The sequence below is a fragment of the Acanthaster planci genome, linkage group LG10 (genome assembly GCF_054643075.1).
Source record: "Acanthaster planci isolate LZ-2023a linkage group LG10, COTS_SCS, whole genome shotgun sequence".
NCBI lineage: Eukaryota > Metazoa > Echinodermata > Asteroidea > Valvatida > Acanthasteridae > Acanthaster > Acanthaster planci.
In genome coordinates, this window is record NC_141786.1 from 11,630,545 (window position 1) to 11,656,820 (window position 26,276).

The 26,276-nt window shown below is 40.0% G+C and overlaps 1 protein-coding gene across 2 annotated transcripts; it reads right to left on the reverse strand.

Moving 5' to 3' along the window:
• Positions 1-1,143: 1,143 nt before the first annotated feature.
• LOC110989835 (protein turtle homolog B-like) lies at positions 1,144-25,322 on the reverse strand. Of its 2 annotated transcripts, none has more exons than XM_022254491.2 (16): positions 25,211-25,322; positions 20,443-20,586; positions 18,899-19,192; positions 17,430-17,753; positions 15,382-15,669; positions 15,119-15,139; positions 14,007-14,252; positions 11,129-11,434; positions 10,162-10,485; positions 8,520-8,807; positions 8,115-8,135; positions 7,450-7,701; positions 6,301-6,477; positions 5,763-5,796; positions 4,739-4,797; positions 1,144-3,567 (listed from the first exon to the last, which is right to left on the reverse strand). In XM_022254491.2, exons 2-16 carry the CDS (start codon positions 20,555-20,557, stop codon positions 3,461-3,463), a joined length of 2,856 nt encoding a protein of 951 aa, XP_022110183.2. In that variant the 5' UTR covers positions 20,558-20,586; positions 25,211-25,322; the 3' UTR covers positions 1,144-3,460. The 2 variants fall into 2 exon arrangements, with proteins under 2 accessions (XP_022110183.2, XP_022110184.2); XM_022254492.2 differs by having other exon boundaries at positions 25,159-25,302.
• Positions 25,323-26,276: the final 954 nt, after the last annotated feature.

A 26,276-nucleotide genomic window follows, 5' to 3' on the forward strand; every position in this document is an offset into this window, starting at 1 on the left:
CCGTCCGTAGGATAGGGTCTGTTATAGGTACATCCCTGTTCGCCAAACACTGCCCCAGAGGGAGACAGGCCCCAGATTTATCCGACATCTTTTCCCATAGTGACCGGCGCGACGTATAGCCAAGATCCTCCCAATAATCAAATTTACCGTTCCAATCAAATTATTTTGTTGAGTTGTAATAATTATGGGGGGTATCTTGTTAAAGTCTGTTTTATTTTGCTTGCATTGTTGATTCGCTTTCATTGCATTAGATTGCTTTTTTTTTCTTCTTTTTTGTTTTGATTCTGTTTCAAGTTTGCATGTTTATTGAAAACAGAAATTTCTTTGCATAGTTGTGATTTGCATGGAAGTGATAAAATTCATTTAGAAGAAGAGTTTATAAATGCATGCAAAGCGTGTTCAGTTTCCTTTTCTTTCTTTAAGATATTCTTTCTGGCTTCGATTTAATTTTGCTTTCGAGTGAGAGAACTTGACACTATTTTTGTTGATTTCAATTCGAGTTCACATGGTTGACATATTGTCATTTTAATTTGTTTTGTTGTATTAAAAATTTTATTTTAATTAACATTTAATTAAAAAACTGCTTGCTGGTCATGTACATGTACTTGACAGGCAGCTGCTCCCTATATACTTATTCATGTGTCTATGTTGCATGGCAACAGAGGCATTGATTCGCTCTGTCAGTATTCGAAATTGACATTCACTTTTACAATAACCATAATTTATGTTATTAATACACATATGAAGCATGAAATGAGACGGAGAGAGCCTCCCTGCTTTGTGTGGTCATTGTTCCACTGGAAGTTGAGGAATTCTTTTCAGACATCTGACGGGGGGATGTGTTAGATAACAATAGTGTAGAGTGGGTAAAGCGATTGGACATGCTGGGGGTACCCTTCGGTCTCGTTTCTGGCTTGATAGATACACATGTGGGTAGGAAAGCTTCCACATTGTTGGTTTGTAAATTGCAGTGAAAGTTTGATTAATTTGATTAATGAATACATTCCTGAGGAAGAGTTGCTCATTGGTTCACTACCATGTTCTCATTCACCAACCTTGGAATGTTAGTCTTCAACGATTTGAACTCTGTTTTGGCTGGCTAAAGGGGCTGTGCAGTCAAAAAAGGTATTCGTAGCTTGAGGATTACATGGAATATTGGTTTAATTCGACAAAACTATAAATGAAAAATCAAACGATGGGGAAAAGTGGAGAAAATATCCATGTGGCGTGTCAGAGGGCGACTTAGACTAGACCCTGATATCATTCACCCGTCAATATTGATAATTTGCATTATATAACAACATTAATAATACAGTACAAGACAATACAACATTGATAAAAAACTAAATCATAGTTTTTTACATTGTATCATAATGATCAAACTGAACACAGTCTGAGAACGAATTGTTAGAAAAGACCCATAGGTATAACACAATACAACATTAATAAAAATTATTACCATTGATAACAATTATTCCAAGAAAGGCCATGGTCGTGGTCTTCCGTCCAACCGTTCAGATATTACAGTGATTCACCTGAATGCATTGTAAGCACATCTTGCCGTTTTAAGTGGTGGTCACACTTTGTCAAGTCTATGGTTGTCTCAGATTTCCACAACAAACGTTTTCTCTCGAGCCTTGAGTGCTCCTACTTGCTCAACATAGTCCAGACATTATTTAAAAAGTCGCCCCAGTGGTTGTTAATGGTCGTAGTCATAAATTGGCCTTATCCTCATTAATATTAGTCTGCAACAACGGGTCTTAGTTCACAAGTTCGCACAGGACATGAGCGTAATCTTGTACACCTACTCGATGTACTTAGTCGTGGCGTACCGTGACGATCTGGCTCTCTCTATAACAGGAGTTTGTTCTGTCAGAACAGAAGCTCACTTGTTTCCAAAACTTTTTTGGCCTGTTCGCAGTGACAGCTTTGCTCCGTACATGTGGGCCTAGTGTGGGCTCCAACTGAGGTTATAAAAATCGTCTCTTGGAGTGATTCTGTTTGTCGCGATGTCATGAAGGTTTAGTGGAAAGTTTGGGCATGTGACTTGTACACAAGCACAAAGCCCTTATTTGTACGCCGTGGAGTTGTATACTACATATGCGGGACTATTGACAGTATTCAAACTCTATAATTAGTAAACAAAGTGGAAATATCGCGTTTTAAATACTACACGCGAAAGAGCGGGGAAAGAGGTCAATCTTCGGTCGGTAGAACTATCACTTCGTACTTCAATAGTCGAAATCAGTTAGGAGGAAAAGTGGGATAAACGGACCTTAAGGTAAAACGAATCCCTTTGATATTTTGAAAACGATACAGCGGTATCTAATGTTGCCACTGCAAACGTTATTTATAACGAATATTACATGATGCCAAGTTTTCAGTGCATTATTAAATATTAGTGTGTCTGTATTTTTATTTTTGACCACTGTGATATAAGTTACATTACCTTAGTCCGTTGGGGGTCTTTGGGAAATTGACAAGGGAAATATTTTTATATTGTATTAGCAAGTTCAACCGTTATCTGTGTGAAAAAAGAAACAGAAGACCTATTTTGAAGTGCAGTACGTTACGCAGTCTGTCTAGAATAAGGTTTTCATTTACACTCTTGCCCTTTGGGGTATTAAAAACGGATCTTATTGTAGTGGGGCCAAACGGACACTGCTCCGTCAGTTGCAATGCATAAATAAAAATGCAGTTAAACAAAGTTAAGTTATCTGATGAACTCTTTTTGCAGTAAAGAAATGACCATACCCATTTCCTTGAATATCAATTTTCATGGAAAGGGCCAATCCTACAACGTTTGTGAATTATTAAACTGAACACCTATACTGTTGTCTAGAAATAGTCGATCGAACCTGCTCTAAAGAAAACGCGGAAATGGATCTTACCGAAGCCGGCTGCTCTTTAAAAACATTAAGTTCTCACCAATCTTACTGCTATTATTGCCTTGATCTGAATCACATTTGTGCATGGCATGCGAAAAAACAGGTTTTAAATATGGCCGTACTTGCTCAACATGATTACTTCTTGTATGAAGAACACCAAATAAAGTTGTGGTTCGATCTGCAAACTAAAGTTTTAGACTTATAGTGAGTTTTAAATATTAGAGGCTTTCTAATTTGCTGTACCGTTGTCAACCCTTTTTCTCCCATAACATCCCAGTTATGGCACTTCAGTAACTGCTGCACAGTCGTACGTTTAAATCTATGACTTTTTTGAGAGTGAGCGTATCTAACGATTGAACTTCTAAAGCTTTGGAGGCACGAATGTTCCTAAACCGGGACACAGTTGGGACAAAGAACTCTAGAAAAAATCTACACGTCAGCTTACATAAGGTAAAACAATATGCATTTTCGATTAACAGAACGATTCTCCTTCTACTACTCTGTATTGAGAGAAATGTTCTCTCTTTCATAAGCCACACCCTCTGCCGCAAAGACCACAATCAACAAGATCCCTAGACGCGATGTTCCTCTCCATCCCGAGTCTGCTGCTGTAAGCTCCATGATGCCCATTCATACGTCGGAGGTGGATCATCACTGTCGTCGGCAATAACCTGCATTTCTACACAAAATAGAAAAAGAGAAGCTTGGGGAACGTGAACTGCAATTGAAAACATGCTTTTATTTCTCATTTGGCTATTGGACACTTGTTGTTTAGAGCTTCTTCAGTACTGTTGAATGTCGAATATTGATGTTGATGTCGTTTCTGTTATTGTTATCTGGTGGTTATTAGAACTGTCAAAGCCACTGTTGGTGCTGTTGCCGTAGCAAGCTCGGCCCATTGCGCACGTTGGCACTGAGAATGTGTTCTTTTCCAATGGGCCATTCCATCAGGCTGGTGCACAATTTGTGATGGTGTCCATTGTTACGAGGGTTCTGTAAAAATGAGCAGCTATTTCCCTGCATGTGGATTTCAAATACATCTTGCAAGGCTGAATGGAGAGGTGTGTGTTATTTGTAACAAGGACACCGTCACAAATTGTGCCTCAACCTCATTGACTGAACCCCAAAGCCACACTGCTTGTTTTTGGGGGCATGCACGAATGTTGGGCATAAATCGTGACTGTGATTGGTCAAAAAATCATTGAAATTCGCTAGCCAAAATTTAAAAAAAAACTATCCAGTTTTTTGGTCAGCGCGCGCGTCTACCGTGGACGTGCGCGTCGGCAAATGGGAAAGCTTTTTACTTGGTACAAAACGATGTCCGAAAGCAGCCAAACTTGTTTGATCGACTGGAATCCTGCTATTGCGTAATTGTCACGCGTTTTTGATTGGGTACGGTTGGCTACTATGTACAGAAAAAGAAGTCCGTCTAGTTACGCATACATTCAGTCGGACAATCTGTGTCAGATGATGTCATTTCTCTATTAAACATTTACATCTGCGAACCAGACAAACGGGATGGTCTCAAGTCTTGTGTACATGTGCAAGCTTAAAATGCTTTTCAACAGTTGAAAAGGTGCGGGGCCCAGTCTATGTAGTGTTGGTAGCATCCAGCGTAACACGTGCATGCAGTCGTGATGGAAATAGTCTGTTAAACGTGCCTTATTTCCAGAAAAAATGCCGGTAAAAATAGCAGCGTCGTCGCACCACTTGTGGATCCAGCTCCTGATCAGAAAACGGAAACCTATTTCTGTGGCCAAAAAGGATCTGTCTCTTATTGTTGTTGAAGTTGTTGTTACTGTTTTGTTGTTAAATTCTTGTAATAGATCATTCTCATATCACATCCTTACCAGTCGTTTCTAAGTAAGATGGAGGTGGGTCCCTCAACGGATGTGCCTCCTCTACAGTGCTGTAATGACAGAAATAAAGCAAGAAACAACGCCGACAAAATTGAAATCTAAATTATAAACAATATATAAATATTATACAAAGAAAACAATAACGCGGCTGGTTCGGGGAAAGCTTCTAAATGTGCAAAAGCTATTCCATTCAAACGAAGCAAGTAATGAAGCAGCTCTTTCCTCACTATGCACCAGTGAGGCCTGGGTTCGTGTCCAGGCTTGGCCTGGGCTTTAAGTGCATTTGGTTTCCAGTCCATACTCGCTCTCACAGCAAGTATAAAATGAGCCCCACACGTACAGGGCGGTAGTGGCTCCCTTTTACAATGTGTTTCTTATTTGTCGCCACCACAGCCCTACCTTAAGGCATTACTTTAATGCCTGAAATCCATTATCAAAAACTTTGAATCCTAATATCTTCCTCAATAAGAATGGCTCGACGATTTTAATTACAAAGGCGTATTACTCAGAATTTGGACTTTTATATGAGCACCCTAAAGCCGTTCAAGACCGTATATTTTCCGAAATATGGCGTCTTGAAAACCCGGTCTGTGATATTTAAATGCTGACCCTGGGTGGCGCCAGAAGTCAAGGCACCCCCCAATGCTTAGTCATAAGTTGTGTGCGCACTTTGCTAGTGTACATGTACAGAACGCCCACAGCACGTGTGTGGGAGCATGGTACAGTGGTATGCATATTAACGTTAATCAAATTTAATTTAACAGGGTTCCTTTTTCGTCTGTAACGCGAGGTGATGGGGAACCAGTTTTGTACGGTACAACCCATAGCAGAGCACCGTTGGGTGCCTTGAAATCCGACGTAAGAAGTGGTGCTTTCGTTTTTCAAAGTTGGCACCGCAACATATTGTAAAAGAGAGCCACTACAGCCCTAAGTGTGGGGCTTGTATGAAATGAGCATCAGATACGAAGTATTTTTCCAATATGGGTGGAAATTTAATAATTGTTTGGGCACTTACGTATTTGGCTGGGTAGTGTGTTCAGCACACTCTTCTATGAAATAACAGGAAAAAACCACCACATTAACAAGGCTGAGTACATGAAAATATGGTGGCGTTTTGTGTTCGGTCATTTTGAAAAACCACAGACAATTTGACATGGACATGACAAGTGACATGGAAAGGGGCATGAATCTACCATGCCAAGATAGATTTTGTGACGGGACAGGCGGTATTGCCTGTCCCGTCACAAAATCTATCTTGGCATGGTAGATTCATACCCCTTCCCATGTCACTTGTCCCTCTTATATGATTAAAACTATTTAGGTCACATGGATGAAGTGGCAGGTAGATGGTCATTGTTGCCAAATCCCATGGGATTATCTCAATGCACTTCTAGTAGAATTATTAGTAGACTTTCCTATTCCTATTGTAAAACAGCCTGTCACATGGCCAATCTGAATTGGTTAGTAAAGCAGAGGCAGAGGCTCTAGGGGCAAATTTACGTCTGGCACGAAGATACGTGGATACAAAAGTCCTTCTGGGGCACTGGCCATACCTGATGAAGTAATTTTAACACAGCACAACCTAAGCCTGTTACAGAATGCAATGAAGGCCACCACGAGTACGCAACTGCAACAGGAGGCCAAGATTATCGGCCAAGTGGCCTCGCCGTTTCTACCGCTCGCTCTAGTCGTTTGAGCTGACTGAGGGGCCAGAGTAGTCGACGGATGCACTGTTATCAGAAAACATTTGCAAAAAACACTCAGTGAAAATAGAGTTTATTTCACAATGCAAACTGTGCAGTGAATTTAAACACAGCCATGTCATCATTTCGTGTAGGCCTACATTTTTTGCAGCTGAACATTGTGTCCAGTTCTAACTATCAGAATTTAGTTGTAGATTATTCCTCAATGTGCTAAGCGCGTTTAAAATATAAACATGTTTCAAAGTAATAACAAAATGGGTAGAAATGTAATCAGTCGATGGACTGAGTTTTGTTTTTTCACCAGGAAATCAGGCTTATATGACTGAGATAGAAAAAAGGTTTACATTTGGGCTTGCTCTCAAATCAGAATCACAATAAGACTAACACCTATTTTTGAAGCCTGCAGTAGACGTTAACAAATTGTAGGGTTTACCTCTGAAACCAAATTGTGGAGTGTAAGATCAAATGATGTGTAATTCCAATAGTTTCAAATGGTGTTAGAAAATACAAAATTTTGTCTCACGAACCGCAGAAGTGCAAATATGTACATGTAGGTCCTGACATATCAATCAACTTGAATAAATGAATGTTTGACTATTACATCTCCCATTTGATCAAATATTGGTTTTATTTATTTTTGGTTCAATTGAACTCCCAGGAAGCAGCTAAATAAGCTTGTGCGTGTGCAGGGGTCATATTATTTATCAATTTCCAGGACAGCGGGAGTAAGGTTACTGGAATTATGAAACGCATGTCTACTCGAAACATCTGAAAAGAAGGTACGCCTTGGAGACTACAATATTAGTTTAGTTTTTAAAAATGCATCAAATTGAAACCCCCTTGTTATTTTCACGTGCATTTGAAGATTCGGTAATTAATCGAATACATGTGGTTGAATACGCGAAAGACCCCTAAAAACGTGACGTATTTCAAGTTTTCATTTGCTACACCGGGCTGGTGTACAAACCGGCGTTGACATTTCCAAGAGTCAAAGCTTACCCTCTGTTATATGGGATTCTTTGCCGCACACCCCGTCCCTGCAGTACCGGCAATGCATATGGCCGCCATACTGCCCAGAGTACTGAAACTCGCCATCATGCTGAACGCAGTCCAGGTCTGGCCTCAGACTCACCCACTTGATGCGTTCAACGTCATAGCCCGTCAACTGCAAGCAGGTCCCGGTATTGTTACCTTCTGGCATTCCGGCGACAAAGAGCGTCCTCTCTGCCACGTTGTATGACACAGTGATACCTGTCCAGAGTTTGAAAGAAATTATAACATTGCGAAAAGAACAGGGATTCTTTTTCCATTTTCTTGTCTAGGTGACAATAGTAGCCCTTCACGCTAATTCATGTAGGCATAGCAAATTGATCCAAGAAAACGTTCTCACATCATATTTTTTATTATGTTTAAAGCGTTTCTCACCTAAAGAGGGAGAGAAAAATATTCAAAAAATTCTCTCATTTGGTTGTTTGTGTTTCTACTCTATTGAAAGGGTTGTCTCTTTTCACTTTACTTGAAAAACTGAATGTGCAAACATTCAAATATCCTCAAAATCAGAAATGCCCCCGGTATCACATAACTTTCACAAAATGAAAAAGTAACTATCCTCCCCTTTTTGAATGCAAGCAGAAACATTTCGCCACAGAGATTTAGGTGCTTACCCATCACTGACGGCGCATTGGCTGGAAGAAAAAGAAATGCAGAGAATTGTTAGGCTGTTTCATCTACAACCTAGAAGTGTGGCTTAGAGAAGTAATTGATAGCTTTGGAAATAATAACTCTGTGGTTGTTTGTTTGATTTTCTAAACTTCTTTATGCTACTGGTATTTCTAAAATGGATTTAAAGAGTAGTATGTTCCTTCCAAATTCCACACTAAATATTAGAGTGCTGTTTAGTAACTTGGGTTTGTTATGTTTAGCTCTAGCAGGTTGTCCTGGATCGTATACGGAGGCAGTGTCTTGTAGTCGTACAGAATTCAATGTTAAAAATGGGCAAAGAGGTAATGAAGCTCATTAGACGACGTGCACAGTAAAATGCGAATAACACTAGTAAAGGCGACACTTACGTTTCGTATGCTTTTCAACTGTTGCGTAAGGGCCCGAGCCATGCCTGTTTTTTGCATACACGGCTACTTGGTAAAGCGTGTCCAGTTTGAGGTCACTGAAATTACCGCGGGGGCTGTCTGGATTGAGTTCATTCCAGCCCAGAGGGTCGAATTCTTGAGGAATCATGCGAATGTTGATGTAATTGAACTCCACTGTCTCGCCACCGTCGTAACCTGGTGCCCAAACCACCCGAATCCCATTCTCTGCAAAGTAGTATGCTCGAAGATTTTTCGGTGCCTCAGGCTTTCCTGAAGAAAAATTCAAAAAAATCATAAAAACCGAAGGAGTAGCATAATGTCCGAACCCTCCATCATCGGAAATGCCTGACTCGAAATAAAGTAATGTACAAATGTAATACTATCCTAAAGGGTTTAAAAGGTGTGGGCACTTCATCAGCAAATAGTGACCTGCTGTACGCCTCTGATCAAAGTAGCATTATGGCTCTTTGAGGCCTACAGCGCTGTGATTTCAAAAGAGCAGGCTCTCAGAGGGCACTTGTCAATTTTGGAGCATTTGTAAGCTCTGTTATGGGTCTACAGGTGCATGACCATTGTTTGTACACCAAATATACTTTTCTCCAGAAAGCCAATATAAGAGGGCAACCATGTTTCTGCTTTAGATTAGAATAAGAGATTTTAATTTATTTATTTTCAATTTATCACCCAATTTGCGGTTTTTATACAGAGTTTCATTCAGAGACTGCTCGAAGTGCCTTCAACACTTCAACTGAAGTATGACTAAAAGGGTTATGGGGGTTGAATTACTGAAACGTACGTCACGGTTCCAAATCCTTTTGTTGGCTTGCTAGAAAGAGGTAATTGCCCAAATTATAGCCCCTACTGTTCGAAAAAGGCTACTGCATATTTGATTACATAAGATTAATGGCCAACAAAATAACCCATCTGATGCCTCTTTCCATTACAAAAGCTCACTGACGTTCCAGAGTACGACCGTGAGCGAAAAGCCAAACTAAACTGAGGAAGGAAACACACGTGGTAGCTTTCTTCACTTTTTCCCGCTGAGGTTCTAAAATCAACATGGCAACGTAAACGGAACCGTGGAAATTGGCTAATGGCGCTGTGCCGCCGGTATTGGGCCATACCCGCATACTTTCATTGCTGAACACTTGAAATGGGCGACACCCACAGAATACCCAGCTGGCGCCCTTCTCGGTGGTGCTATGCGTGGGCGACAAATAAAGGTGGCGTACAGCCGATATTAAGTGAGTAAAACGTACACCTTACCAAGATTTGAAAAAGACTGAAGCTGCGCGTTGATATGTGATTGATTGAAATGAGCATTGCTTTCTCTCCCGAGTAAGCTTATGAGGTTTTTTCGCAAGCTCTTGGACAAGCACTGAGCATACAGTGCTTATTAATATACGTTGGGTAAGGGCAATACCCGTTATATAAATCTCTGTGTCTCTCAATAAATCTTGATAAATTAATAATGTTTTCGTAAAGTGGTATTATGTAGTGCAGTCATTTCGATTTTCAACTGACGGTGGCCAATCCAGCTAGTTTTTAATACTTTGGGTCACATGCATTACATAGAAAAGACGTAACAATAGTGAGGAGCACAAAGCTACGTACTGAAACTTACCTGTTTTATTCAACTGTATTTCATATTCATCATATTGACTGATATTGTTGGCAGCTCTACATGTGTATATTCCATAGTCGGTGCTCTGCACTGGAAAGATTGTCACTTTACTCTTGATTAAAAACCCTGCGAAATCATCTCCAGTAATGGTATCTTCCAGGTACACTTGACCAGGATCGGTGTTGTTACTTATTGCGATACCATTTGCACCGTACCACGTGACCTTAGGAAGGGGATTGCCCAGGATTACGCACTCAAATGTAGCTGATTGGTTCTCGTTAACACCAATCCACGTCCTCCCCTCAATGGTTATTTCGGGGCGATCTATGAGAGAAAAATGGGCATCAGAGGCAAATAAAGATTGCCAGGGTGCGTAGTTCTTTTCCCAAAGGAGATCGGACGGTTTCAAAAGAGTGCACCATCTGTTCTTATTCATTATTCACAATTCAGTCCAAAGGTTCAAAGAGTGGTTCAATAAGGTATGAAGGTTTTAAATTCACTGGAGCTTGGCAGCCCACGTGTGGATTGCTTGGAAGTACTCCCGACTTGGAATTGTAGATTTCAGTTTCAAATCCTCTCTGTCGTTTTGCACTTCTTTTTAACTTGTGATTAACGAGTGAAAAAATTTCACAGTGCGTTTGGTTTGTGTGGTCGAGAACAAATCATTAGATATGCATGTAAGGGACCAATCACAAAACAGAAACCAAACCCGTTTGGGAAAAAAATCGCCGCAGGTGTCTGTGATCCTTCCAATGTCTTCAGAGTTGTTTTGGATCACAAAGTAATGTAGTTTTGAGGAATTTCTTTCATTTTAAAACAAAACTACTGTAGTGGCAGTCGCATTATGAATAGCTACGACTAATTAACAGCTTGGCTACCTTAAGAATGCCATTTTACTGTGTCAGAAAATGTGAGTGATCTGAATGTTTTTTTTTTCCACTTTGTTGGAAGTTACAGATCTACTTACAGAACACTGTAACAGCAGTCCAATCCGAGTATGCGCTTGGCTTCCAATTAGACGGTGTTGAGTATCTGGTCCAAGCGCATCGGTACCAGCCAGACTGGTTTCTGTATGCGTCACCCAGACTCAAAGTTGTGTAAGGTCTTTCATATGTCGGTCGATTAAGATTGGTTGAGGATATTTGATCACGGCTGAACTGCCAGAGAGTCAATTTGATATAAAGTTCTTCCCTGTTGATGATGCAGGTGAGTTGGACCTCGGTGCCCTCGACGACCGGACCCGGTGGAGTTATGGTCATGGTCACGTCCCAATCTGTACGGGTAACCGAACGAAAAGTTCAATTTATGTAGACAATTCAGTTCCAGTGAGCTCCTTGCACGGCAAACCTTCTATCCTCGACCCAAGAGGGGCGTCGGAGGCAATAATCTGTCGCCCAGACTTTTTCCTCGGAAAAATAGCGACGCATTTTCAAACAGCCCACAGTTTTTTTATACCCCACAAATTTGCAAAAAGGGCATTCCTTTTGTTGTGTTTGTTTGTTGTCTACTTTTTCGCAATTTTGCAAAAAAAGGCTTTTTTTGTGTTCTGATTTTTTGGTTCATAAGCTGTTTCAGTGGAAGTGAAAGGTCTTTAAGAAAATTCGTTTTCTACGTATCTTTTCCCAGATATTACTTGAGGAAGACAAAGGTAGAGTCCGAACATGAATGTTTCACTACTACAACTGCGTGTCTGATGTAAGCAATCTTTTCAGGGTTGCCTTGGTTTGTTGGCACGCAGTCTTTTGGACTCACAAGATTTGACCTAAGTCGTAGTTACTTTACTCGTTCAATAGAGTGTCAGGTGAGCTCAGACAACTCAGTCCCATTGTTTACATAATGCTCTTATTCGCGTAATGATACTCTCCTTGTTACAAACAAATGAAAGTAACGAAATCGTTTACATGAAGGGTTGTCCCTAGTGAAAGTTAAACCAAAATGTTTGGGGCATATCTTGATTATTTCTGCCTATATGTAAAGAAGTAACAAACCAGTTGAGTATGGAAGTGCACCAATTCCATTCGGTGGATCTCAAACGATAATTTTGGACGAATGGTGGTAATCAGGGCCGGCAAAGACAAATGCTGTTGGCAATGTGAGAGACTCCACGATCATTTTCATGCTATTTGTAGTTTTCGATATCTGCATAGCACTGTGTTTTCCTAAAGGCTGATTTTTTTCGTCGGACAATTTTGCGTTAGGAACAATACATTGTGTCTTTAGGACATGCAATTATGCTTTTTGATTTGTCAATGACTGAAAATCTTTGAGACTTTGTAAGACCCTTTTGTTCCCACAACCATTTCAAAGAAGTTTGATTATTTTTTCAAAATGTTCACATTGCAAATGTCCCTTGCGATTTGGCAGTTCTCCCCACAACAATACCAATGTCAGATTTACTTATACCGAGGATAATGGAGCAAAATACAATTACAAATAATGATAGCCTGAAAAACAGCTAATTCTACCGTGGAAATTATCTCTAAACAAATGCTATGTGGAAATTAAAAACTTCGAAATGAACTCAAAGATTGACAACATAAAAGTGGATATAATACTAGGTACGCAATTTTTTAAACCTTTCTCATGGCTCCTGTTGGTATCAAGAGTGACAAAATTGTCATTTTCCCAAGCTAAACCAAGAGAGGGAGAAACTGCACTTAGCTGGCGCACAAAATATTATAAAATACATGCGTTACTTTCGCCTGGCCAGCAGCAAAATGAACACCCCCATCAAACCTGGTTCTGTTCAACACATGAGACGTGGTACTGCTCAAGTAGGATAAGGTTTACAGAGCTCTAAAGTAGGTATGGAAGTTGTGACTGTAATTATATCTGGAATGAGGACAGTGTCATCTGAAAATGCGAAACAAAATGAATTAAGTTAGTCACAGACGCTATATTTCAAAGCCGACCCAGCTGTCTGTCTGGCTTTAGAACGTGTATCAGGGGAGGTCGATCTGTATTACATCAACTGATTTGAAGTATATAACTGATGAGTATAAAACTGATATAACATGATGTAAAAAGTATCGATTAGGAAAATAAGGTCTTTTTGTTACTGTTACATTTACAGAACAAAATGTCTGGTAAAGGTCTCGCTCTCTGGTTATCAAGGCAATTTCATGCTAAAAGGACGTCGAAAACACATATTCTTCGCACAAGTTGACTTAGCATGTGATATGATAAACAAACGTTTTGGGTCACTGCATTTCCCATTGATAGGTTTATATCTCTTGTTAGTAAATATGGAACTCCCTCTGCGATTTGTTTTCAACGTTTTTTTTAGCTTTTTATTAGCTGCAGAGGAGATGAGGGTCGCCCAATGATAAGGAACAGATATCTGAATCACATTATCATCATCACATTAAGAGCAGATTCCCTAGTTTGTTTTACCAGTAACATGGTAACTGAAGGTGCTAGCCCGTGCTTTTTATTAACCAAACGCAGTTTAGCCTTCTTTGGGAAACCAATTAACATTTTTATAATGTAATGCTCAATTAAGTGTCAGAAGCAAAAATGCTCAAGGAATATAACCGTCCCATGCCACAAAAATTAAAACACTAATTCTTTCTCTGAAAAGATTGTTTGGAAATTGAGACAACAAAGGGCAAGAATAAGCAATAAACAACTGTCAACCACAGTTCCATTTTGCCTGGTGCCCAGGATGCATTTTGTGCACGTTACCAAGAAAATCGAAGAGTGATCAGTAAATTGTCAGTGGTCGAACTTGCCTATACAGATGCAACACAGAATATCTGATGAAATCACTTTATAGAAACTAAATAAAAACAAAAAAAAATATTTTTTTTTAGTCACACCAAGGCTCAAACACAGTATTCGTTTACCGTATATTCTTTTGGAGTAGGTACACCGATTGTCCCGACAGTATTCACATTTCATTCGGATAAACGGACCAGAGTACGGGAACTCCCCATCATGCTGAATGCAATCCAGGTCTGAACCAAGACTCATCCATCTTCTCATGCCGTAGTTATACCCAGCTATTCGCAAGCAGGTTGCTGTATCGTTGTCTTGTGGTATGCCAGTGATGACAAATCTCTCTTTTGCCCTGCTGTACGACACGTCTATACCTGATGGCGAATTCGAAGCACAGACAGAAGTTACATTGCGACATCGATATCATTCCACATCAACCCTCAATAACACGCGGCACAGATTGCCAAAATTATTATAACTCATTCCGTCATTTTTTTTCCGAGTAATGGGTAGAACTATATTTCCCTGCTCAGTCAATGGCAATCTTAAAAATAGTTTCAAGGAAGTCGCAAATTCTCTACATGAAGTGTGAAAGTAAATAACGTTTTTACCATTATGATTTTTCTGTACTTTGACTTGGCACGCGATGAACTCTTCGATAAATATCTTTGCATCGGTGAGATGATAAATTTTTGAACAACACTTTTGTTCATACAATGACGCCTATTTTTAACACTGCATACTCAGGTTTTGTTCAGCAGATTGAAAAAACATTCCAAAGCTTATTTGGGGAAGCCACTGTTAAAAACTTGTATAATCTGCTTCTATTGTTGAATGCTACTATTACATTTGGAATTCAATCTTATTTGATCGACATAAACCTCACTGCAATATAATTTAACTGGTAAAAACATCTTTTTATATCGATACTGTAATCCATTAACATGTGCAAATTTCAAGGCCAGAGTCCTTCCTACATTAGTCTGAAATTTTTCTTTTAGGATCCGTCATTATATTGACTGCCTTGTAATGACCACCCAATATTCTTCTCCCCGTGTCTGCTGCTTATTTCATTAGTTTAATAGGGTGGTGCTTAAACATTTTCCTCTCTATTGTGTAGAAATTTCTTATTACTCTCCGTAACTCTAGGCTTTAATTTCCAGTTTTCCTAATTTGCCTAATTCAACGCGAAAGGAAAACGCGGTAAAATCAACAATTTAACTGAAAAGGTCCCACTCACCTAAGGAATGCAGTTCAGTGTCTAAGAAGTCACAAGCACGGAGGGGAAAAAATAAGAAAAAATGCAACATTAAAACATGATCCAAGCTTGAACGTTATCAAAGCTTGAAGATACTTTAGGTCGTACATGTTGTAGTTCTTGCTGTTGGTGATGTGTTTGCAGTCACTGTTTTCCTAATTCAAATTTTGAAAATCCGAAAAAAAAATTATACCAGGTAAATCATACGGAACAAACCACATTTTCCTACTGCTAGCGGTACTCACGATCTGTCCAAACAATCATCTTCGCATATGTACTAGAGCCATGGACATTGATTGCATACAAGGCAATTTGGTAGACGGTGCCCCGTTCGAGGTAGTCGAAAAGCAAGGAAGTGCTATTCCGACTGAGTCGGTTCCAGTCACTGGGGTCAAACTCTCCAGGGATCTCGCGAATGTTGGCGAAGACGGACTGCAATGTCTCGCCACCGTCGTAACCAGGCTCAAACGTGACTCTTATGCGCGTCCTTGATACATAGACCATTTCCAGGTTACGTGGCGGCTCGGGTTTTCCTTTAACGAAAAAGCAAGAAAATAATGCAATTTTGATCTCTTTATTAGACCTCACACGGAAAAAAGTATTAAGGTTGACGGTGTATCTTTTTTAAAAGGGACAATATTTTCCATTTCCCAACATGCATTTTGGTTCCACTTTTTTCCCATTTACATGATATTCAGAGTCATCTTTGGGCCTGTTACCAACCTCCTGTATTTTTTGGAACGGCACATTTGTACTTAATATTACTTTTTATGTTGTCATGGTAGGCATGTATGATATTAATCGACAGTATAATGGGTCTAAGGAAACTCATTTTTTTTCATTTTTGAATACGTTTTCCTCAATTGTTTTGTTTCCTGCCGTTTTTTAAATCTCAACTATTAATGTTCTTTTTTGAAACATAAATTATTACTTAGCATAGCAACCCATTGAAGTTTTTCATGCGACCGGTGAAGGCTGATTCAATATCTGTGAGAGACCTCCCCTCAGAGTAAAGATGACAACTTTTTTTTTTCAAAATGGCAGCGACTGTTCATGACTTATGTATTACAGAAAGAAACAGCCGTCGTAAAAGCTGCGGCCGTTTGTGTTCAAGAAGTTCAATCTAATTATGACGTTGCTCATGTGGCTAAGACTTTTCTTGAAATTTACAATAAACATTTTGCACACTGCAGAAACAACCCAAATTTTGGGCGCAAGGCTTACGCATGATGAGACGCTACGCCACACGTTTTAAAATCAGCTGCTCTACCGGAATTACACATTGGTGAACTGGTTAGTAACCAGACTGGTCCAATGATGGAACCACTTCCCCAATCACCCAGCAATTCCCCATCACCGGAAGACAGGACACCAAACAGTGAATTATATATAACACTCAAGTCCCACCCGAGTAAGCTTGCGAGGTTTTTTTTTTGCTTATTTATATACGTTGGGTAAGGGCAAAAACTGTTATATATAATTAACATCGCCCCAACGCAAAAATACATCTTGAAAAAAAACCCACTGAATTGCTACTCATTCAACCGAAGCGATGGAATCATGCTCAATAAGAAATGCCAATAAATAGATCAACTTATGTTGCAGTGACAAGGGCAAAATAAGAAAGAGAGGGGAAGAAGGGGAGAGTTTAAGCGGAGGGTATGAGGAGATCAAACACTATAAAATGACATCAAAGATAGCATCTTGATGATATAAAGGGGAACATAATATGCTTCGCTCTTTTTTATTAAACCATTCTTATTTATCCCGTAAGTGACAAAAGTAAAAAAAAAATGATACTTTTGCCCGGAGTATACAGAGCTTTAAAAGTTGCACGAGGATTTTGATTGCAATAAAAAATCGGCGTAGGCGTCAGGGCCATCTGAAAATGAGAAAAGGCACAAAGTAGCGAGTTTGTACACAGCAGCAGCCCAAACAGATAAGACCAAGAACTGGTTTCTTGGACAGTACCATTACTACATAGAGTCCAGCACAATGGCAGACGAGGGTCAAAGCAGCCAAAAACCTACAGTGACAACAGACTGCAGGCCTACGGATGCATAATGTGCCTTATTTTGTTTGCAATATTAACGTACTTGCATGTACTACAAAATGTCTTCAGTGGGACACCGTTGAGTAAGTTCACAACACACGACTGTGCGGTGAGAAGGGGTGATTTTTCACACGCAGCACACCACTGTGTGGTGAGAAGGGATGGTTTTTAAACACTTTACCTTTAAGCAAGACCATTTCTGTATTTCAGTATGTGCCAATAAGCATTAAATATATGTACCTGTTTTAGTTAGCTGTATTTCATGCTCGTCGTATGGGCCAATATTGTTGGAAGCTCTACACCTGTACATCCCGTAATCTTTGCTGGGCCTCACAGAGTCAATAGTAAGGCGACTCTTGACGAGGTATCCAAAGACTCCATCCCCGCTAATGACATCGTTCAGAGAAAGTTCAGAGCCGTTGGTAGCAGTTATGATGGTTCCGTTTAGACCGTACCAAATTACCATAGGTTGGGGGTTTCCCTGGATCACGCACTCCAAAGTTGCAGTGTACGTCTCCTCTGCGCCAATCCACGTCCTGTATTTATTGATTATTGTTGGGCGATCTTTGTCGTGATATCAAAAAAAATTGATAACAATTAAGACAACCCGTCTGCCAGTTGGAAAAACTAAAGACGCCTCATTTTTGAAGGACAATGTGATGAATTCTAATACAGTTTTGAAAAACAAGCCTAAAGTGCCATGAAAGTATTTACTTTGTGGGTGGGGTTTAACATGACGTCTTTTCCAATTTTGATTTCTCCCACCATATTCGTAAGTCTGTTACAAGCAAAATCACAAGTATTTTTAAAACCTGGAAGTGATCCAAAATACCCACAACTGACTGTTTAACTTTTGACTGAATTTTGGTAGAGGAGATTTGGGGCAAGATTACATTCGTGAATTTCTTTATGAAACATGCTTGGTTTTCTTAGGGGTGAGCCCTATGTTTAAGGATTTCTAAACCCTGGGAGTAAGAAAAATAAAATCCTTCCCAATGTTTGAAAAATATTCAGACACCTAGGGCCAGGAATTTAATTTGCGGGCGGATTCTGGCAGTAATGAAATCTGGGCAACCAAATTGCTTGTCACAAGGGGGTCATTATTTAAAGTGTGGCTGCAACGAATTTTTCTTCGAAACAATTTTTCTACATCTTTGAAAACACACATTTGGTTAAATTAACTGAAAAGTACGCAAATATAAAAAATTCAAAATTATCCATGTTTCCCGGGACAACTGAGGGCACTATTGCTGTGAAATCATCTAGGGAAGACATGGTTGAGTTCATTAGTATTTCGTTTCAAATTGCAAAATTTGCTAACTGAAAGAATTTCTGAGTGGGGGATTGATGATTTCTTTTTGCTGTATACATAACCAACAATAAAACAACGAGAAAAACGACAAAACATAGTCCAGGAAAATCTAAAAAAACGTACGACTTTTTGTGCAATCCAAGGTAAGATTTTCTTCCTGAAATGACATCACAGTTTTGAATATGGAAATACGTATTAGCATAAAAACCAAAAAGGTATTAAAATACCATTAGAAAATAGTGTAACCAAAGTTGAAAATAAGGTTTACTGAGGCACAAACGTGCCTTTTTACAGGTTTGTACAATAACATTGATTGCAGCTACCCTTTAAGCTTATAGAGGAGGATGACTTTGACGATACGTTAGATATTCTTTAAAATTTTGCTCAGATTACTTACAATGGACCATGACGGAAGTCCAATTTGAGGACCTAAACCATTGTTCGAAGTTTTGCCTTCCGTTACATCGGTACAAGCCAGTCTGGTTCCTGAGGACTCCTTCAAGTTCAAAATTGTGGCTGGTCGCTGCATATATCGTATCACTGACTGTAGTGGTCCTATACCAGAAACGGTGCTGCAACTCAAGCCATCCTCCAGAGGGTGGGTCGCTGTTAACGGCACAAGTGAGCGTGACGTTACTGCCCTCGAGGACAGGGCCCTCTGGGGACGTTGTTATAGAGACATTCCAAACTTCTGGAATAACAAACCAAAGAGATTAATCTGGGTGATTGTACCCTATTTAGGTATGTTCAAGTGCCAACATGCAGATGTAAGCCATTGACGAATGAGCCCAAAGTGCGCACCGTAACCTTACTTATCATATTCGCATAAGACTACCAAAAGCACTGATAAACAGGAAGGCCTACCCAGATGTGTTTTGAGTACAGATTACCAGGGAAAATCAAAAGTGGTCCACACGTGGTCGTCACTCGAATTTCATATAGTTATCTCCAGCTTGACCATTGTCCTTCCACCGACGGATGGTCAAACTGCTTCGTCAACCATGATGGAACAAGGCTCTTAGGCTTATTCCATTGCTTATAATCAATAACACTTTTGTGTTATTAAGTACAACAAGCAAGTAAATAACCTGAATTAATGAAGTTGTGAACGCAATAGGATTTTACAATAAAGACCCTCCAAAATGCACCTGTGAGTCTCCTCTCATTTACAATATTTTTTTTTCTTAAGTTTTTCCTTCTTTTTTATTGTAGGTCATTCCACGGTCTCAACAGAAAAAGTTATGCACTGCATGTTTCCTTCAGTTCAGTTAAGTTGCAAATATTACAAGATGTCAGAGAAGTTGACCACGGCGGAGTGGCAAGCGCTTGCCAATAGCAACAAAAGGCAAACCGCAACGGACAAATAAAATTGTTTAAAATATTGGAATGAAATGGTGTTTGCTAAGCCACTAGGTGCTCTCATAAGAACTGTTAATGGCTCGTCCTTGTCCACCATGAAGTAAAAACTACCATCTCTGAGACCCTCTCATTGTGTGAATGCACCACATCTCAAACTGTAGGATTCGGGGTTGAGTTTGGAAAAAGAAACCAAATACAAAATGAAAACAACAACAACTGTTATCCCCATGACAACAGCTGCACGTGATGTCTAAATCAGGCAAAGTTCATATGAGATTGAGGCCCGCCGTGATTGCATAGATCATGTCTACATTGCTTGCCCCAGTAGCCAAAGATCACATGGTGTTCAAGGAGAGTCCTATCTTAACTGTCAAACCTTACCAGGAGTCGCTGTTCTGTGGCGTTTCAAAATTATGTTCAAGTACGACATCGACGTATGTTGTAAGGAAAACTGAACAACAATGTTTGAGACCATGACGTTAGCCTGTCCATTTCCATGGCAGAACTCTGCACTCTTGTCCAGCTCGACTAAAATACATTATATTGAATCGTGCTTTACTCTGTAATCGTAATGCAACTTACCTGGCGGGTTAGCGTCCGCACTGGCGCAGATTTTAGCCAATAATATCAGTACTGCTGCGTACGTTTTGTACGTCATCCTGGCCGCTGTGTTAGTTGTTTGAAGGTCGCCACTCATGTGCAATCAAATTTATGTGGAATTTGGACCTGTGGCGAATGACGTGGAACACCCGGAAAAAAAGTAAATGAGCAACCACATTTCTTTTGACATTCTAACCGACAGTGTAAAACGTAATAAGTCTTCATAAATATTCTATTACGTCTGGCAATTACGAAGCAGTTAGGCCTATGTTTACAAACATTTGTGTGCTGTATTAAGTTTTTTCTCTCGGAATTTATTAAAAACCATATAAGTCATCATTGTCATTGTTTGATTCTATCAAAGTAAAAAAATCAAGTACAGCCAAAGCTCCTGTGATTTGCTTTTATTCCATTGTACAAATTTATCCTCATTTTTTCAGAAATGCTCAAGGTTAGTTAAAAAAGGTTTCATTTGCCCCTAAGTGCGCAGATCACAAATTACATGCCCAGTGGTTTTGTTGTGACAATGTCAAACTTGCACATGGAAGTAAAGTCGGAGACAAAGTAAGAGCCAAACTGCTGCCACTTTCTGGATTTGTTCCTAAAGTTGGTAGGCCAGTCAGATTTTGTGAAGACTGTGTTGATGAAGTCAAAAGAAGACTCCCAGAAGTGGTTGGGAAGATCCTGTGATGATCATGCTTATGCCAAAAAACCAGAAAACGCAAAGCTGTGGTTTTGCTTTGGTCATGGAAATGATAGATGAACCGAGCAGAGAAGAATGTGCTCAAGTTGCATTTCATCTTGGGAGTATGGAGGGAAAGGATGTTACAAATGGTTCACTTAACCCATCAGACTGTAGGACCATAGATGAAATACTGGATGTGCTACAGCTTCGAAAATTTGTTGCTGCTAGAAATAAAACTGTTGTTGCATTCCCTTGTGGGTTGGCAAATCAAGATTTTCCTGCTTCTTAATTACCACCAAACAAGACACCCTCAGGTACCTCTTATCAAGATAGACTATATCATTTGTGTAAGACAGTTGAATCTATCATGCACTATGTGAATCCTGCTTGCATACTTCCCATTCATTTCCATGAGAATGCACTCCTGGATTCAACTGTTTGTTGCAAAATGGCTCTACAGATCCCACTATTGGCAGCCCATATGCTTCCTACCAAACTGTGAAACATTGGCTCAACAGTCTTGCTGGAGAGAAGGCCAGTTGTCATAAAGGTGATTTTGTTTTTGTCTTTGATAACAACCAGGTCCCGCAGAGGCGCTGGGCAATACTTTCAAAGCGAATATTGTTACAGTTGTTGTAATTTTCACAATAAAATGAAAAGGGGAACCTCTTGGTAAATTCAGGACTAAAGCCATCATCATGGCAATGTAGAGAATTTACAGCAGATGAAATTCAACATGTAAAGCATTGCAATCAAACCCCCCAAGTAAGAAACACCCCTGCAGCATATTTGAGCAAATATATTGCTGAGAGACTAGATCATGTTGTTGCTCAACAGCAGTGGGTAGATGCAGGTGGAGAGATGAGATCGATGACAACGTTCTGAAACAAGAAAGGATGTCATGCTTGTGGGACGGGTGGCATTGCCTAGAGCAAACGAAACTGTGTTAAGTGTGGTGTCAATCTGAAACCAGCTGAAATGTGTCACCCTGGTTGGAACTTGCACAGAGCGAGTGGAGGTGTAAATCCATGCTCTTATGATGCAGTTGCAACTATGCTAATCTCAGAGGGGGAAAGGCAGAAATCGAACAATATGGCACAGGAGAAACTGAGTGGACACCTTTGTGTATGATGGACTTCTATACGGTTTTGCAAGGAGAATTCTATTATGTATATATACATATAGGTGCTCTTACTGCTCTGCATTCATCTATTGCCAGGAACGATACATTGTTCATGTCAAGTCTGATCATCACACAGGCAGCCTGTTGTTCCAAGCAAGGTGTTTTAGTGGGTACTACTTTTTCCAGGTTCAGGTCGCATTAAAATGAACATTGTAAAAGTCTTTGTTCATCTCACTAGGGACATATTCTGGCGGGACATGGTTATCTTTTCAACTTCAAGTCTCTTAATGCCCGGAAGTGTGCAAAGATAATGACAGACCACCACAAAGCGTGGACACTCTGTAGAATTGCTCAAGAGTCAATAACGGATGAACAACCGTTTTTTCGCAGTGTTATCTCAACACCTCACACAAGGTGGATATTTCACCGGCACATTTCTCCAAGTACATCATGAACAGCAGAAACCCCAACTATTCATTCATGGCCGTTTGTGTCTTTGAATTGGTAAGCAGTATCTTCATATACAGAACCAGTATTCGATCAGGAAATCTGGAAATCATTGATGCAGGAAGGGCAAAGTTTGCCAAAGTATGGTTTGTGGGAGTTCATCCATTGTACAGAGAGTTAGAAGTTGCAGACTCCTCTCATGCGGGAAAAGCTACCTCCAGCACACACACTCCAGGAATATTTAACTAAGATACTGTCCTTGAACGCAAATGGAGTACCCTATACTGCAGAGGGGGCTGATTTCAAGTTTGAGGCTGTGAACAAGCAGGTGCAACGTTTAATCCCAAATGTCCCAACAGAAAAGGACTGGATAACTGCCCTTGCTTGTTATGACAAGATCATAAAGACAAGGAAGAAATTTTTGAGGCAGCCGGTACCCTTGATCCATCAGATTGCAGAACAGTCAAAAAGATGCAGGACACTTCCAATGAGGTACTTGCTTTCCGAACACTACTCAGATCAAAAGGGTATCTAAGTTGTCTGGAGGCAGACATTCCACATACGTTACTGAGTGGGGAAAGACTAAGTGATGACCTGAAATATTTCTGTACAAAGGCACGTGACATTAGGTCTCGATACCTTGACTTTATTTTGAAATCTGAAGTAGATGCTAAGCTGAAAGAACTTAAAAAAAATATTTATAGGAACAAAAGCTATGTGTAACAGAGTGCGAGAAACTTAATGCTTCTACAGCAGTTCCATGCTGTATTTGGGCAATATCTATCTGTGTGCATATTGTAAGGATTAAACTAAACAAAGGTTGTTATATACTAGTTATAAAGTAGTTTGTATTGCTGTTTGTATCCCCCCATACCAAGCAAATTGCAACTCCACCCTAAGCGTGCAAATCAAAAAAAAGCAGATAAACGAAAAAAATCAGGGGCCTACTAAAATAAAAAAAAACAATTGGGAAAAGGTGAATTTACTTCCAGTTTTCAATCTTTAGGAAATGAACCAAAAGAATTGATATGGTTCATCGCAGTGCTAATAAAATTGAAGAAGTAAACAGACGAACGAACAATATAAACCAGGCAAACTAAGCTCAACTCGCCATAAACAAGTGTACAAGGACAATGACCTGATGAAGCTGAAGAAATTATTAGAGGTGGCAAACGACAAACATTTCTGGAGGCTTTTGACCTCTTGTTCGTGTTCCTGGTTTCCTTTACTCATTTTTGCTGCAGAGACAAACTACGTCTACAATTTTTAAAACATTACACTGTATTTACATCTCAGTGCCAAATGGCCAAATCAAGGTATAAAAACTAGTAGTACGATACTATCCTCCATTCAAAACAACTGGTTAATGGCCGTGAGTTCGTTGTCGCCGAGTCTAGTGGCACCGGCTGCACAGCCGTCAAATCTCGTTACTTTTCAAAATTTCGCAAAAAAGTGACGTCGTCATCACGTGACGACTTATAAATGGTATCATCGCCGTGACCTGAGCAGGAACAAGCGACGCCGTGAGATTGTGGTTTGGTATCCAACCTGGCCAATCATTCATTGAAAATTGCATGCACGGACCGTTTTACCTGATGTTTTTGCCACAGAAACACTAACTTCTTCTTGAATTTAAAAAGTTGTCCAAAAAATTTAAAAAAAGAAATCCACACCACCAATGATGTCACATTTTCGCCAATTAAGATTTGTTTGCTGCTCTCAGTGACCAATTTTGATAAATGTTTGCGAAGAGCCCACGCGGAGACTGAAAAAGCACACAGAAAATTCCACTTCTTGCTGATTTAATGACATAAAAGAGGGTTTAATTAAACTTATTGTATGTAATACGGCTGAAAACTATCAATCAACGTCAATTTAAACCCACACAGCCCATCCCCTTTGAGGAGACATGTACGATTACGCTCCTTCCCAATACACGTCCCACACGCACAGGCGGTACGCTGTTCAATGGAGATCAGTTCAGCGATAGGCCTACAGAAACAAAATCGCGACCCGAGCACTACACACCCGACTGATCATATCGCACGTTAGTACAAACGATTTGCTAAAAGAAGAAAAGGCTTTGCAACCTGGGTGCTAGTGAGAGTTTTCATTTACTAGTTCGTCCTCCATTTCCATACACAGTGGTAGTGTGGTCAGACATTTTTTAGGCGCGTGCTATCTTAATTCCCTTTGTTTTATATGTTGGGAGTGTCAGAAATTGGAATGGAAAAGGGATCGGGACAAGTCTATAATACAGACCATGGCAGGTGCAGTTGACCTATGTGCTCATTATGCCGTGGTCTGCCGTTCAACTGTACATATGGCTAGATGCATAAATGGGTATGCCGGTCTGCTGCTACATACTGTATGTCGGCCTGCAAACAGGCTGAATACACCAAAAGGTCGGCACAGTCATCACATAGATTTGTGTAAGACTTACCACCAGGAAGTAACAAAGTCGTAACAGCTTTCAAAACTTGGCTTAAATGTACCTGTTCTGTTGCGCAATGGCAGTGACAGTCACGGTTTGTGTTGAGGCCATGCTGTTTCATGTACGTGCCGATGATGTTGTGATGTGACTCAACGCAGGTTCTACCATTTTTTTTGAGGGGCGGTCTCTCAGCAAGTAGAATAACCTACATATAAATTTCTAAACATGCTACAGAATTATGCCACATCCTTCAGTAACACCACGCCATATGAGGCATTTGCTCTTCTTTGCGTGTTATATGCTCCCATCATTACGGAGGAGTACTAGTGTATGGCTTAGGGAGAGGGGACATAATTCTGTCTTTGGATTTTTAATTGGAATGGTTGATCGGTTCATTTGGTTCGGGAAACTGATGTTCTTTTGTGTGTAGTTTTTGTGTGTTTTCGTGGGTAAAATTTGTTAGACCCTTTTCTGCTTCAAAGCAACGTGAAAAAGGAAATGGAATGGCGCTAACCTGTGAAATGTGTTGAATAAGCATAAAATATTTATTTATTGAGCCTGCTGTGTGGTTGAATCGCTCATATGGAAGGCTGGCTACCTGGCTGTATGGCTGACTACAATGTTTGCAATAACAATTCACAACTATGAGCGGAGTTCATTGAGGGCATGTTTGTTTAGTCAAATGCACGGGACGCAGCCGGAAGAAAGCTAGGTCAGTCCCTATTCACCGCTTAACCCATGAGCAGTATACCTTCATGGCGACGCTAGACAACTTTCAGCCCAATCGGATCTCATCACTAAGCTTTTTTCCGCATGCACTTAACCAAGTGGCATGACATTGCTCATTGGGAACTTCCCTAAATTTGACTAGTTGTCTAGCCGGTCTAAATCACACTTTTGTTACATTGGGCCGAATACATATAAACTAGTAATTGCTTCTTGGAGGCTTTTGCGTACGTTTTTGTACATAAAAGTAAAGCTAACAATTACTTCTTTTAAGCACCAGCGACAGCTGTTTCTTGCAAGCAAATGCTACCCAGATAAAAAAAACCAACTATTTGCTTACAGCAAATTAACTCAGCATTTGCTTGTAGTGTTACAAGTTCTCCACATGATAGCTGGACCTC

What these genes read in the sequence shown, in the direction of transcription:
- LOC110989835 (XM_022254491.2), bottom strand. Translation starts at nt 20,557, where the DNA reads ATGAGTGGCGACCTTCAAACAACTAACACAGCGGCCAGGATGACGTAC. An exon ending in GACTTCCGTCATGGTCCATT is followed by an intron (nt 17,754 to 18,898) that starts GTAAGTAATCTG and finishes ATCACGACAAAG; the next exon opens with ATCGCCCAACAATAATCAAT. An exon ending in CTACTCCAAAAGAATATACG is followed by an intron (nt 11,435 to 14,006) that starts GTAAACGAATAC and finishes TTACCCGTACAG; the next exon opens with ATTGGGACGTGACCATGACC.